General features: G+C 36.7%; 2 protein-coding genes across 2 annotated transcripts in view; one reads left to right on the top strand and one right to left on the bottom strand.

Annotated features, from left to right (window-relative positions):
- Window positions 1–474: 474 nt before the first annotated feature.
- On the bottom strand, window positions 475–1,239 carry LOC116290850 (RYamide receptor-like). Its single transcript, XM_031697960.2, has one exon. It carries the CDS (start codon window positions 1,237–1,239, stop codon window positions 475–477), a length of 765 nt encoding a protein of 254 aa, XP_031553820.2.
- A 1,705-nt stretch (window positions 1,240–2,944) lies between these two features.
- LOC116290833 (uncharacterized) overlaps window positions 2,945–15,327 on the top strand; it is a 17,768-nt gene continuing 5,385 nt past the window's right edge. The window contains exons 1-5 of the mRNA XM_031697942.2: window positions 2,945–3,130; window positions 4,752–4,782; window positions 6,471–6,760; window positions 7,435–7,582; window positions 11,868–12,446. Of these exons, the coding sequence (XP_031553802.1) occupies window positions 3,089–3,130; window positions 4,752–4,782; window positions 6,471–6,760; window positions 7,435–7,582; window positions 11,868–12,446 (1,090 nt within the window). The 5' untranslated portion in view covers window positions 2,945–3,088. The remainder of the gene's footprint in view (window positions 3,131–4,751; window positions 4,783–6,470; window positions 6,761–7,434; window positions 7,583–11,867; window positions 12,447–15,327) is intronic.

Below are 15,327 nucleotides of genomic sequence, written 5' to 3'. Positions count from 1 at the left end.
TGTTTTGCATTCATGGAATTCACCATCCCTGGAGTAAAAAACTAAAAAACATGAAAAACGTAGCATTATTTGAATAGACCTCTTTACCTTCGTTGTTTGTTTCATTTATTCAGACTTTCTTGTGTAAATATTTGAAAATGTACATTATTTTGTAACAATTCTCAGGGGACGTCACGTTGTCTGAAATGGAAAATTAATTTCGGTGTACGAAGCTATGAAAAAACATTTGTAAATAATGTTTTTTCTTTTTTTAATGAATTATCTTGTATTTGTTAGTAACTTTATAAGGTTGTGAATTAGGATAATGATGGACTGGAATCTTCCAATTACATCGCTGAATGCGGAACAATAATTAGATATTCATATACATATGTTTACTTTGAATTAATTATTCTTTTCCATTATAGCTTCCAATTTCAATCAGCTCTAACTGACTTACACAATGTAACATATAAAAGACAACTTTTTTTCCAGCTAATTTGCTTTATGAGTTGGGTTATCGTCTTGCTTTGAACGCTTGCTTTGCACGCTTGTTAAAATCACATCGTTTATCTCCAACTCTTCTAAAGACTTATTCATGTATCCTTGTTCTCTGTGCACTGCCACAGTCCGAACTGAATTTCTCCTAAAAATCCAGTTTATAATATCACATGCAGCTTTAGTGAGTTGCGAACGAAATTCGCGCGAAATTGTGCCATAAACGAACGGATTGCAACAGTTATGAAGCAACTGTAAATGAGTTGAAAACTTAAGAATTAACATGGAGATCTCGTAATTTTGAAAAACTACTCCACTTATCCACGCTATTTGACCGGGTAGAGTCAGAACTGTGTACAGTGTGACAATAGTTGCCGAAGTCTTGATCACTTCGATATCTCTTCGTCGCTTCAACATCAGGGAGTGGTTTTTGTTGCAGTCAATCTGAGGAGGTTTGTGTTGTTTGAGGTATGAAACAATCTTGATGTACGAAGCTGTTATTATAGTTAATGGAATGACATACTGCACCACGAACAGACTTATAGTATATACTCTATTATAGATCTGAGATGGCCAGATTTCAATGCAGGATCCTGTATTCCTGTCCCATATGGTAACTACATAGACGGGTGATATAAAGGCATTGGCGAAGATCCACAGTCCTGCAGTCACACAGTAAGTAAACTTAATTGATGGTCTTCGCTTGAATGGATAGAGAATAGACCTACATCGAAACATGGCGATGGCCGTCATCAGATACATACTTAGCATTAGAAGACATGTGTAGAAAGATGTGCCAAACTTGCAGGTGAAATTCGAAGTGGTCTTCAAGAAGTAACTAAATGTCAAATAAATAGAGATCGACAAAAGATCAGTAATGCTGAGATTCGCTACCAATATTTCAAACGGAGTCCTCTGATATTTTTTCCGGGTGTAAATCACGAAGAGAACGAGTGAGTTCCCAACGAACGAGGTTATCGATATCAAAACATCAATACTGACTCGAATATTCCATTCCAAAAGGGTAGGACCGCTTTGAGGCTGCATCGTGTTGTTCTTTAATGAAGTCGTGTTCCATTGGAAGGAGTTAGTATGTTGCATGGCGAAGCAAACTTTTCCGTTTATGTGGGTGTGTTTTAGAACGGTCTTGATAAAGAGCTTCTCTTTAATGAAGCCTCTTACAAGAAATGCGTTGAGTGGAAGGATGCGGATTGGTCCTGTGGAGTTTGTTTTAAATTAGATTATGTCACCTGTTCGGGATGATTGTTGTGCAGTTCAACCACAGTTTTTGAATTCAGATTTGCATTAGTTTAAAAGATTACGTGCTTTGGGAATTACAAGGACAGGTTAATCTTCATAAGAATAGCCGAAAACACTCAAAATAATCCGGGATAATAACTAGGTGCTGCAACAAACTGACATGCTAGTCATTAAACTTGTTTTGGGTTAAATGATGACAAGACCGAAGGCTTTCATTAAATCTTTAATTGTAAAATCAATCGAGTATTATAGTCTTGGTTTGATCAGTTGAGTCATTCCGTTTAAAAATGTGCCAACAATCATTCAAATTAATTACCTCAATTTTCAGAATTTCAGTTCGGGATATAGTTAATTTGAAATCTCTTTTTTTACCTCCTAAATTTAGAATATTTGCATTGCATATATTTATACCTACCGATCTATGTTTTGCCAAAATTTAGAGCCTGTTTAATGATCGCCAATGCAAACTAAGGCGTCGTTATGGTAACATCACAAGTAAATAAAAATTTAAGTTCTCTCCCGTGATTCGAGGGTTTTTCTCTGGGTTCACCGGATTTTATGTTTAATTCAAAGCTTGAGATTGAGATTGAGACAAAGAAAAAGAAAAAGAGAAAGAAAGAAAACAACAACAACAACAACAAAAACAAACAAAAAACCCCAATAAAAAATAAAATAAAATAAAAAAACGACAAGAAAAAACAAGAAAACCAAGAACACAAAGATTAAAAACAACAACAACAACAACAACAACAACAAAAAACAACAATGACAAAAAAAAAAAACAAAAACAAAACAAAAACAAAAAAAACAAAAAGAAAAAAACCCAAAAAAAACCCAAAAAGACAAAAACAAAAAATAACGAAAACAAGCAGGCTAAATAGAATAATAAAGAAAATAAATCAAAATAAATCATAGAAACAGAGATATAAAGATAAGATGAGCAAGCGTACACAAAACAACGCCGCTCAAGTCAAGCAGTCTCTATGAGTTACGCACAGGTAGCCCATGAATACGAAAATACCGCGCATCACACGTCTCTCCTAAGTAATCACATGAGAAATATTTATATTTGTGTAAGATATTCTCATTTTGTAAGCGTGACAGTTCTCATTACACGACTGACCTATTGTCTGGTGTATTGACAGAGCTAAACCACTCAAGATACCACAGATAGCACGCATGTCGTGACGTTGCTCGTCTCGTTTGAAGCTTGGCCAAATAATCATCAAAGTATCATATTTAATCGTCTGTTTGCCAATACACTCAGTAACTTGTATTTTTGCACCTCTGTATTTTCCTCAACATTCTTGCTTTTGGTTCCTTACGAGGGGAAAAATAACACATCTATGTGATGGGGAATTCTCAAGGTAGCTATGAAGTCAGTCATACAAAGGTATGTTCAATTTTCACGGGTATATTTTCATTGAAACGACCGACCTCAAAGCTAGCTGCATAAACATTTCTAACCATAGCAAGATAGATTCGATCTTTATGAGCATTTTCTTCAAAGAAAAACCTTTTTCAAATCTGTAGCCGGTGCTTTAAAAGAAGGCAAAGTAAAGGATAGATAAATGAGCTTGGATTGAAATATTTCAAGAAAGATTCAAGCTGTGGAAGCTTTATGATGAATAGGTAAGAGAGCTAAATGATGTAGATAGTCACATCTCCAGCTAGCAGGAGACAAAGAAAACAATGGATGATTCTTCATTTCTTCGTTTCTAATTGCTTGAAGGCCGTTAGAATACACTGTAGGTCTTAAAGGATGTATTTGTTCAGAGAGAACAGGCTCCAGCGTTTCCTTCCTCTTTACAGAAAAGGAATATTAACTGAAGGATGGTGTCCGCGGTCAAAACTCATAACACATGACTCTTATACTTAGTAATTTAAAAAGCGATGGTAATGCCTGCAGCATTATATTCTTATAGGTAATATAATACGGTTATAATAAACAACGACAGTGAGATGTGAATCATGTATAATTAACAACAACAACAATTGTGTATTGATATGATATAACTTCCTTTCATATCAGGAAGTGTTTTTGCAGGTTTTTTGGCAGCTGTTAGGAAATGACATTGACACAAACACATACATATATGCTTGAATCTATTAAACACTTGTCAGACGCGATAGAGTTATATGGAACTAATAAATATATGCACAATCGTTTTAAACCTGATAGTGAGATTCATCAAGTCCACGACCTTTTAAGATCACGTCTCTGGCTCCATCTTATGTTTCACAATTTGTCCAGAAATAGAATTCGCAGCGCTAATGCGATGTGCAGACAGTTACAGGAAGTTGATAACGAAAGTGGTCTCGGAACGATTGGAGTTAAAACCGCAGTGATAAATTAGAAAAAATATTAGTGGGAAATGCATCGTATATTGTTATACTTAAATGCGCTTGGTACCTAATGATTTACTGACGTAAATACATCAAAGATATTAGGGATAACTAGAAGGCTATTTACTGATTGCTCGTAAATATTGCGGGGAAGGTCACGGGTAAAATGTTGTTATACGTAGTTACTGTAAAACCGAGTGCGTAGCCTTGGACGGACGGACGGACGGACCAGCGAACTTTTTCAAGTTTAGCCTCATGTTGTCAGCAAACGGTTTTATTTGAATTTCAGCAGCAGTCGTGTTAAATACTATAGAGAAGTAGTATACTGTAGAGAAGTAGTATAGGAAACCCGAGGCGTAGCCTTTTCTCTCGATCGTTAAAAGGAGACCATGCTAGCAGGGTACGATAGAGAATACACCTGCACGTTCAATATCAATGTAAAGCATGTTTGGGAATTAGGACAACTTCTAGCCTCGTTATGTTTATCAACACCAGTCCTCTCACTCATAGAATAGCGAAATGAAGCAATACAGCAAAAATCCTATGCTTCCCTCGCTGATAAAACCTCTATGTCAAAATTATGGTTCATTTTACGATAAACTCTTCAATGTCACGCAAGATCCTTTTTTACACGTTTTTTGACTTTAGTTAATTTGCTTTTGTAACAGCCTAAAGAGAATGTGGACAGCGACTCAGAAGGTGAGATAGCAATCAATTTAAGGCGCGATTACACAGAGCAATTTTCTCTGCTTCTCTCGTGTAATCGAGCCTTTACACGTTTAGTGAGAATAATGAAATACAAATTCTGTGAAGACTACAGTGTTATTACTGATAGGGGGACAGACGATGACTGTCACGTTTCCAGGTCCTGTCATACTCAGTGCGCAAGCTCAAATATATAAATTTTGGAAATGATAAGGTTGTTTTTAGTGCGATAAATGTGCGGTAAATCCTATTTCTTACTAGCGACTGATCTCTTACCCAGAGCCTGCGTTACTTTTGGCCTGCGGCGAAGAACGAGGGCTCTGACGTAATCCATTTTTGGCGCATGCGCAATTTTCCGGAAGTGAAAAAAATCAGTCAAAATCATGCTTTCAAAAAGAGTTCTGTGCTTACCTCCGATCGAAATAAAAGTTAGAATTCGGGAACATATTTTTTTTTTTTTGGCAAGTCTTTGAACGCACGCGCTCTTATACCGGAAGTCCAAGAAATCCTGTTCTCAAAAATTGGATTATGCCAGAGCCCTCTTTCTTCACCGCAGGCCAAAAGAAACGCAGGCTCTGGCTACGAGATTGCCTTAGCGACGCTAGAATTAGCCATTCCGAGGTTAAAAAAAAAAAACTGGGTCGAGTTTGCATCGCAGTGTATTTTGGGCCTATATGTAGAAAGAAATGTCACACTTACACTCCTGCCTAATTTGTATCAAAGGAAATTTACAGAGAAAAAAGAAAACAAATGAAATAAATGTTCAGTTTCAGTGGATGGGATTATTTGTTTATTGTGAAGTCGGCACAGAGGCTGATCACAAACACAGCCACTTATAGTGCGCCTTAGTTGGTAACACGAGCTAGTGATTCGGATAGATAAATGCCTTTCGTTTGCCTTCCGTTTACGATCAATTAAAATATAATGATTGTCTCTTTTAAGACATTAAGTGCTCTACGTTTCGGAATTCGTATCAAGACTAATGGAGCTTTTAAGTGTGTCACCAATCACTGAGAAAACTACATCCGGGTTAAAAATAAAAAGCGTTTTGTAAACATTTTCCCTGCAACTGGCCTCTTAGTTTGAGTGTAATGTGGTCTTGCATGTCAGCGGCGGGACTATGTTTCATTCCCTCCCCCTCCCCCCCAACCCCCTCCTCCCCCGGTTACACATGGAAATGGATGCAACTTAAACATTTAATCTTATCCTCAAGTAATGTCTCCTGGTCTGAAATGTAAAAGCATTATGCCCAAGCTAAGGATGTCTATTATCTTTATTAATAAGTTTAAGAGAAAGATCGATTCTGGATCACATTTTTTGGTTATAGTTGAGCGGAAATACGTCACAGCTTAAGCGCTCAATACTAGCTGAATCAGAGTCCATATCAATCATGAAGCTTACTATTTTATAGAGGCTTTGCACCATCACACGATGGCAACCATGACAGGAGCGAGGAAAACTGAAGTCTTTTTCCCTGGAGAACTGAATTCTCTTTCATGTAAATCAGATTAGATCAGATACGATTGTTCCTGCTTCCTGGCATGGCTGCCATCACGTGACGATGCAAAGCCTCTATTCTTACTTTTTCATGGGTGATCAAGATGGCGCACTGGTAATAGAAAGCTGTGTTATTATGAAGTTTACTTTACTATCTTATTATTTATTTTTTATGGATGACCAAGATGGCGCACTTGGGATAGAAAGCTGTGCAATCCCCGCCAGTCGCATTACCGCCTCATCTTCAACTGACGCTGCACCAGCATTCTTTGCGCGCCTCAACGGAACAAAATCTTGGTGCGCGGGGAGTCCAGCGGATTGCTTCCTAGAGGTTGACCTCAATACCATTCATTACGTCACGGCTGTAGCAACGCAAGGGAATCCCTCTGGTAACCATGACTACGTCAAGATGTATAAGATACAGTACTCTACGGATGGCGTGGAGTGGCAGTTTTATAAGGAGAATTATAAAGAGGTATTTAAGGAAGCTTTTCTATTGAGACGTTTATATTTTAGTAGTCGGAGATTAAGCTTTGAGGAGGATGAGGGGTTAGAGAATCCTTAAAATAACCTTAGAAGGCTTTCATTTAGGCTGCGTTTATAATGTATGGCAGGGGGGGGGGGGGGTGGGGGGGGGGAGGGGGTAGGTGAAATTTAGGGGGATCGGGAAATTTTGGTAGGAAAAAGGGGGGGATGGGAAAATTTTTATAAGAAAAATGGGGGGATGCACAATTTTTGGAAGAAGCTACGAGCATTGCTTACTGCTTAGGGGGGACCGTATTTTTTGCATGACTTTAAGGGGGTGTAACCCCACCATAACCCACCCCCCCCCACCCCCTACATGGTAGAGGTAACAATTACATAATCCCCCCTTTCATCACCCTGCAATAGTTCTCAACACCCTAAATATGTGGTAAGCTGTCCTTACTGCTTTCTCAAAATAACGTAACCCCTTCCCCCTATGATATTGCCGATCCCCTCCCCATTATGCGCTAATAAATGAAAGCCCCCTTACTGGTAAATCAATTATACATTCAATCGTCATGACGTCAAAACAGGAAGCCATTTTATAATTTTCAAGTTTTTTTTGTCGGTAAGAATTCATTCACTAGTAATATTGTTATTATCATTATTCTTTAATCTTTTTAGGTTCTGGAAGGCAACACAGACAGCGTCACCGCCGTGAAGAGAAAACTTGATCCAAAAATAAAAGCTCGGTATGTTCGATTCTGGCCCACTGCCTGGTTCCAGTGGCCTTCCCTGAGAGTCGAGATCTATGGCAGACCTGCACCACCAGGTGAAAATAATAAATTATAAATATATAGAGGATATTACATGGGCGCTTGAAGATACGAAATTTATCTTCGAGTGTTGAAAAGATCTCTCACGAGCGATATAAAACGTCCGCTTGTGTCTATATACTGTGATGTAAACACTCTGGGAGCTGTAGAGCACTCGAGAAGTCAAAGGAACACTCGGCTATGCCTCGTGTTTCTCTACGACTTCTCTCTTGCTCTACAGCTTCCATCGTGTTTATGTCACAGTAAATAGACACGCGCGCCGTTTTACAAGCTTTTTATTAAATACACGTGGTAACGATATTTTCACATGTGAAAATATTAGTTTTTCGAAACGGAGAAATATAGGTATTTTATGGATAATTATATGATAAAAAATAATAATATTATAAAATGTATCGGCATAGTAATGCTGTTTACATGCAATGATGACAAGTGCTTACATACGAGAACACGCTTAAAAAAGCATAAAATTGAAATCATACAGCGAAGTCACTAGATTTATTGTTCAAGTGTAAAAATATATTAGTAGCAGTATTAATAACACAAGTGAATTTAATAAATCAAGAAGGGAGAGTTTTTTCTGTCTTTCTATTTATCTCTGCAAGCGGCACAAATCGACAAACGATCGTGTGCACGCGCGCGTCATATTCACTTGTGCCCGGTTGTACGAAGGGTGGATAGCGCTATTCGACCGATAAATCATATCCAGTGGATAAATTTATAGGATAACAGAATCAACTTATCCACTGGATAAGGATTTATCCATCAGATAGTGATATCCAGGCTTCGTACAACCGGGTCCTTTAGGTGAATATAACTGAGCATACGACTTTTAAATTAAGAAAAATTGCCCTATTTCACTATGACGTCACATCAAAACAATCTATTGCTTAAACGCAAAGGATCATGGTCGTCGGAGGGGGTCAAATCAACGCAAATTCACCGAAAATTGTTCTAAAACCCGTATCAATCCACGAAGAGAAGCAGAATAGCCAGCAAACGCTCAGAATATTTTTTGATTTCATATTAACACATATTATATCTGAAAACCAGGCCATTTCAGATTAAACTGTTTCACTAGGAACAAATTTTGTTGAATTTTCTATTGGATTTGGCGATTCTATCCCCCACATAAACAAGCAGTGACGTCATAGTAAAGTAGGGCAATTGACAATGAGGATTTATTATTATATTTACTTGTGTAAAAATAGTTTTATCTATATTCAAGTGTAAACATTATAATTTATACACTTGAGTAATAAATCTAGTGACTTTGATGTATGATTTGAATTTGATATTTTTGAGCGTGTTTTCTGAGTCCCCAAAACACCGTGGTAACATATTATATCGATCAGTGTTGGAGTCGTGATTCTCACTACCGGGAAATATTAAAGATGAATGATTCAAGAATTATAATGAAATTTGAAAAGCTGCACGAGATCTAGAGAATGAATATAACTGTTCATGTTATCTCACATTTCTCATCTTCCTATTTTCCATTTCCCATTTACTTCAAATAAAATTGGAAATAAAATGGGAAAGAACCAATTTTCCATTTAAGGAAAACTATTTTTGTCTAATTTACCTGCCCAACACTTGTAATTATTCTAGTAGCCTCAAATTTCATTTTTTTAAACTAACTAACCAGTTGCTATCAGTGAAAATGGATGTATATTTTCAATTACAAATTCTAGGAGCGAAAATTAAGGTTAATTGTTCAACAAGACAAGGGCCGGAAATCCTTATTTCAATTTTTGAAGGATAAGCATTATAATATTTCATATACGATGCCTATCCATTTTTGGTTGGCGAGGAATTTTAATAGCACTGTTTCCCGTTTAAGAAAACCACTTATTTAAACAGTTACAACTACAATTACAATAGTATCGTAACAGTTACATTAGGGAAAAGGGATAGGGTAGGGGACTGAAGTTGTGGAGGGCAGAAGCAATCAAGGGGAGGGACATCAAATATTTACATGATGAAAGGGAATCCCTGGTAATTAGCAGTTTATTATTATTATTACTATTATAATAATAATACTTATTATTATTATTATTATTAGTTTATTAGTTTATTATTTTATTAGTGAAGTATTGGAGAGCCATTTCAAAATACCAAAGCTAAACTGGACGGTTAACAAGTTGGGCACGCATTTGTTTACGGCTATTCCTCTGGCCCTCCCTCCCTCCCTTCGTAAAAAAATGCCCCTTTAGTAGAAATCGGCCATACTTTACAGTAAAGACACTCGAACCATGAACACTTGACTTTCTTCAGATTTTTATTTTCTGAGCTTTTTACTGCTTCAAACCCTCTAAAAAAGTAGGATTGAACTCAAATATGCTATGTGATCAAAAGACAACTTATTTCTAAATGATTCACTCTAGGGATGCATGTTAAAAAAAGGAGTAAAAAAAGCACAAAGTGTTCATGGTAAGAGTGTCCTCACTGCAAAAAAAAAAAAAAAAAAAAATTTCAGGCGTGGAATTCGCATACACAGGGTTCGTATGTTTATGAAAATTGCAGTAATTGGTTACCTTCGCAAAGTCTTAAGATGACTTTTAGAAAAATTACTTAGTAAGATGTGTGTATGTCTCAAGTTTCACTAATAACTGATATCACAAGTAATTGTATTCAGTGCCTTAATTGTAAGTCGGGTTTGAAGATCTCTTAGGAGGCTCACGTGTGTCTGCGAGATGAATCAATGAAATAAGTAGCCTAGTACGCTTTCTTTAAACTCAGGGTAGGTATGTATGTAAAACAGTTATTACTGAGTTGAAAACTTGGGAATCAAGGGTGATGTATTCTTAGTGTATCCGCATAACGTCTCTATAACGAGCTAAATAAATTCCAATTTCCTCGTCAATTAAGGATATTTTCACTTCTACAAATAACGTTGATAATATCCTTTGACTGTTGCCTAGCGATAAGGATTCATGTTTTTGCTGATCGCAATTCGAAGATTAATTTTTAATAAAAATGTCGGCACCTAGATCAACCACGATGTTAAACAAATATCCAACCGCAAAACCACCAGATATAAATTATGGAAATTCCTATCCAGCTGATCAGCCAATCACAATCGAGAAAATTTGCAAAACTGAGGTTTCTTTGCAGTTAGTAGCCTAGGAGGAGATAGGAGATAGGTCATTCAAAGATCCGACAATAGCTGGAATGACTTGTGTTTCTGCTTCTTATTCTCGTCAAGAACATGGACCTTAGTGTTGAGACTGATTCAATGTTGTTCGTATTCAACGAAACCATTTCCATGTGAATGACCAATCGCCTATCGCCTTTGGCAATGACAACGTTTTTTGAAATAGGCGTATTTTTATCTTGGTCATACCTGCTTAGTTCCTTGCGCCTTTCATTAATAATATAATAATAATAATAATAATAATGATAATAATAATAATAATGATAATAATAATAATAATAATAATAATATATGGCTTATATAGCGCTTATACAAGTCTGTTCTAAGCGCTTAGTAGTAACATAACGTTAAAGGAATAAATAAATAAGATAGATAATATGATTTTAAAGAAAAAGCTAACTTAAATAAATGAGTCTTGAGTTTAGATTTGAATAAAGATAAACTGGAAATATCTCTAATTGAAGAAGGTAGAGAGTTCCAGAGGAGCGGAGCAGCAACTGAGAAAGAACGTAGACCATATGACTTGAGATTATAAGATTTTGAAGACAGCAACAAGTGAGTGACAGAGTAAACCCGAGAGATTAGGACAGTGAAGAAGGAGCAGCTAACATTTGAATTCATTCAAAATGAAACTCAATACTTATCCATCTATCGTAACCTAGGATTTGTTTATTTTATTTTAAGGCCCTGATAAGATTCTAATGCTTTTGTGTTAGACAGTCATTTTGGCAAAAGCCGTCCCGAGGGTCGTATTACGTCTATTACTAGTGATCTCATCTTTCCGAACCAAACAAAATATGTCTAATTACTACCAAAATTTAATAATATTATTAGCAGGAGGCCGTTTATCAAAATATTTCATTTCTATTCTTAGACGTAAAATTTTCATATCTCGTGTCCGATTAGGAGGGATGGGGGAAGGGGAAGGAAGGTTTGAGAAGGAGAAATAAGAGCATGGGAGGGGAGGTAGAAGTGTGTTGCCTGGTACGGTTTCCATGTAGTTGGGCGAGATCTCGAATTTTAACTTTCTATTTTGTTTTAAAAAATTACTTTAATCCAGAAATTCGTCTCTCTTATGTCATCAATTCTGAAAATCTATTTTTTTTCTTCTTCTTCTCCTACAGAAATTATGGTAGAAAATGGAGAAACCGTTATTACTTTCGAGGCAAAAGAGAAACGGTCGGTGGAAGAGAAAGAATTGAAACATGAGTTGGAACATGAAGAAGAAGTGAATGAGACAAAAGAAAAGATAGAAGATCAGGAAAAGCTGTCACTTGACGAAAATGAACCAGAAGAAAAGATGAGACGAGGCCAAGAGGTGAAAGATTTTCAACAAGTAGAAATTGAAATCAAAGGATCGGATGGTGGCAGCGGCAGCGAGGGTCAATTGGAACAGGACGAACTGGCCAATGATGACGAGACGGAAACCCTGGAGAAGATCTTTGAGAGCCTCGACACCAGCACACCTGCCAAACCAAACGGTATAGTAAACAATCAGACGGACAAAAACTTAGAAAGAGAAGAAGGCGGTGATGGTAGTTTGAAACGACTCATGGAGGTCAAAACTAAGCTCGTGTTCGAAGCAGAAGCGAGGAAACTTCGCGAGGAGCAGATAGTAGAGATGAGGAGAAAGAAAAAGAAGAAAGTAACGCTAGATTATGAGACTCCCGACTACTTTTACGTCCCACGACGGGTCTATAACGGTAAATACGTTTTGAATGCTTTTTACTTTATGAATATTGGGATTAAAATGTATGTGTATGTGTGAGATATTTAACAGTTAGCGCTAGTGGTATTCCCTGTATCAGATCCACGGTTCATACTCGACAACACAAGATACATATGGTTAGAAGGATTTAATTAATTCTAGTTTGTTGAGCTCGACGGCAAACGACGCGATGGAATCAAAATTATAAAAAATGACATTTCTCTTGTTCTCTTTGACAGTTCTCACTTTATTCAACTGTTTTTATTTTTTCACGGAAGCTAGGCAAATACTCAACCAAATTAAGCGATATCGAAGTAAAACAGGACAGGGAAAAATATAAGATGAATAAATATTTTCTTTTTTACAGAAGTGGATGTATAGTCTCTCTGTCGTATGCTAGTTTCTCACGCAGAGATGCCTGCAAATTTGCATAGACGATTATTTCTCCGATAACACCTTTATAACGAAAATGCCCTTTGTACGCCGTTGTTTTGTCTTTACGAGCAAGGTTTTTCTGTACGAAGCAAGATAATCATTAATCCCTCACTGGTTTGGTTCTAAAAGTCGAGGCCCAAGTGAATAATTATGACTTTCGAATTCTCGCCACACAAGTCGATCGCGATGGTCCATTTTAATGGGGATTTTATGTTTTTGTGGATTCTCATTGAATTGGATTGAGACAATTTATCGTGGTTATCACTATGACTCCGTTTGAACAAAAAACAATATCATAGCAAATAATACGGTGATCAAAATGAAAATAATGATAACTATGAAGACTCCTTATGCTATAACATTGGTTGAACGCTCGGCTGGACATTTTTCTGGATTTATTTTTCGTTTCGTTTCGTTTGCTAAATACGAAGTATATCTTAATTCTTCAGTTTCAGCCATCAAATATCAGAAAACCTTATTTTAGCTGACTTTTCTCGAGATAAGAAGGCAAAAATATTCACTGTTCCGCTGCTATGTTTCGGCATGAAATTTCTATCTTGGCTTTTTTTCTGTTCATCTTTTTCTATCTATTTGGCTTTTCCTTTAACCTTATTTTTTATTATCCTAATTTCTAGTCGAAGGTCGTCAAATGATATTTTTATTTCACCTTTTAGAACCGAAAACATTAAAAATCTACCATGCTAAGACTGACGAAGAATTCCACTTTTACATCGTGAAATGAGTGAGGCACTTTAGTATTTGCCTCGTACGTATTATATTCACACTTGGAACAAACATAGTTTCGAAATGAGTTTATGCTTTTAGTTTCTCTGTATAATTGTTGACTGTAAACGGTGTGGATATCCATCTGTGTTCCGTTCAGTGCATCAAATATATTGAAATGTCATTTAGTTTCGCAAGGGAAGTCTTCGAGGGCAGCATTATAATAATCAGGACTAATCCCCGATATGACTTGAGATATTCTTGAGTCACTTCTTAAATCTCCTCACTCAGTCAAGTATTGGTCCTTGAAACTAAATATGAGTCAGGAACTCAATCGTGGATTGAATGTGGCTTTATTTTTTTCCTTTCTGTCGATAGTTGTGAGCCACATTGATTGTATTGCGATTATGCAGTATCAAAAGTTATCCTCTTCGCATTAGCGATAGATCTGTACTCCATTCTTTCCTCTTAGTTTCTTACAAATGATATTAATTTGACAACTCTCTCTCGTCAAGAAAGTTTCTTTGTTTTAAAGTATGCTTTGTTTATTTATACGGTTTTCAACACACGGTGTCGTGTGTTCACGAGTTGTTGCTTCCTATTCCCTTCCTGTTATTCGAGGGTTTTTTCCGGGCACGTTCCGCGTTTTTCTCCCTCCACGAAAATCAATTTCTAATAAATTACAATCGAAGTAGACTGAGTTCGTTGGATGAATAGCCACTTTGTGACAGACCAACAAAAATAATTATTACAGGAACTATGAATAGGAACAGTATCTTTATGTATGAGTATGCCATTTCCTCATCAGACAAGAGGTTGTTTCAGAGTTTGATAATTGAATTGATTTTATTTTTGGTTCCAGACTTCTTGGGTAGCATTTCACGGTAGCGTACGCTACTAACGCCACTGTGGTTCCAAAGCCGGTTTTAGTCACTGCATGGTTCAAAAAGTGTGAATTTACAAAATGATGTATTGTTCCTCTCCTTTGCTACAAGGGTTTTCTCTGGCGGTTTCCTCCCTTCTTAAAAATCAACATGTGAGTTGAGCGAGTGTCCTTTGAGTGAAAAAAATGCCCCTAATTAGTGCATTTTTTTCCCTAGAACGGCGTCTAGAAATATAATCTTTTTAAAGAACCCTTAGCAAAGCATCTTTATCCGAAAGAGTACTTCGCAGCTTGGTGCTCTTCAAGGGCTTCTTGAATCATGTGCTTTTACCGCGTGGAGCCATTCTTATCAGTATATTCTCGCGAAAATAAAAACCTTTTTTGACTGCTTATCTCCTTTCGGTCAACATGGCTACCGTGGAGAAATCCCTATTCACTGGGAATTAGGAATTATAAGGTGTATTTCAGTATAAGAGCAATGTGTTTTTATATCGAGTTTGCGTGCAAAAAGGAGTCACCATTAATATTGCATGGTGTCACTGGTGTGTGTGACGGCAATGAAACGTAACCGCGTGATAGTGATACAGTTTTGATTGACTGATTGATGAAGAGAAAATAATATAAAGAAGAATGTGAATCATTTAAAAACATGGAAGATAAGTCTTAAAAATAAAATCTATTTTGTAAAATATATTCCATAGTAATAATTTATGTAACTCGCCGTATCGCACGTGGATCGACGGTATTCTAGACAAGCATACAAGTGAGGCTTTCGGGTCGAGCTCCAAATACATTTCAAAAAGAAATATGCGAGAAAAGAATGTGTATTCTAATT

The sequence above is a fragment of the Actinia tenebrosa genome, unplaced genomic scaffold (assembly GCF_029948245.1).
Source record: "Actinia tenebrosa isolate PJP-AT-01 unplaced genomic scaffold, QUT_ActTen_1.0 PGA_scaffold7__59_contigs__length_16204524, whole genome shotgun sequence".
NCBI lineage: Eukaryota > Metazoa > Cnidaria > Anthozoa > Actiniaria > Actiniidae > Actinia > Actinia tenebrosa.
The sequence above is the reverse complement of the archived record's forward strand: the minus strand, read 5'-3'. Positions and strand labels throughout refer to the sequence as shown.

Excerpts from the sequence above, each read along its gene's own strand:
- LOC116290850 (XM_031697960.2), bottom strand. The coding sequence starts at position 1,239 with ATGTATCTGATGACGGCCATCGCCATGTTTCGATGTAGGTCTATTCTC.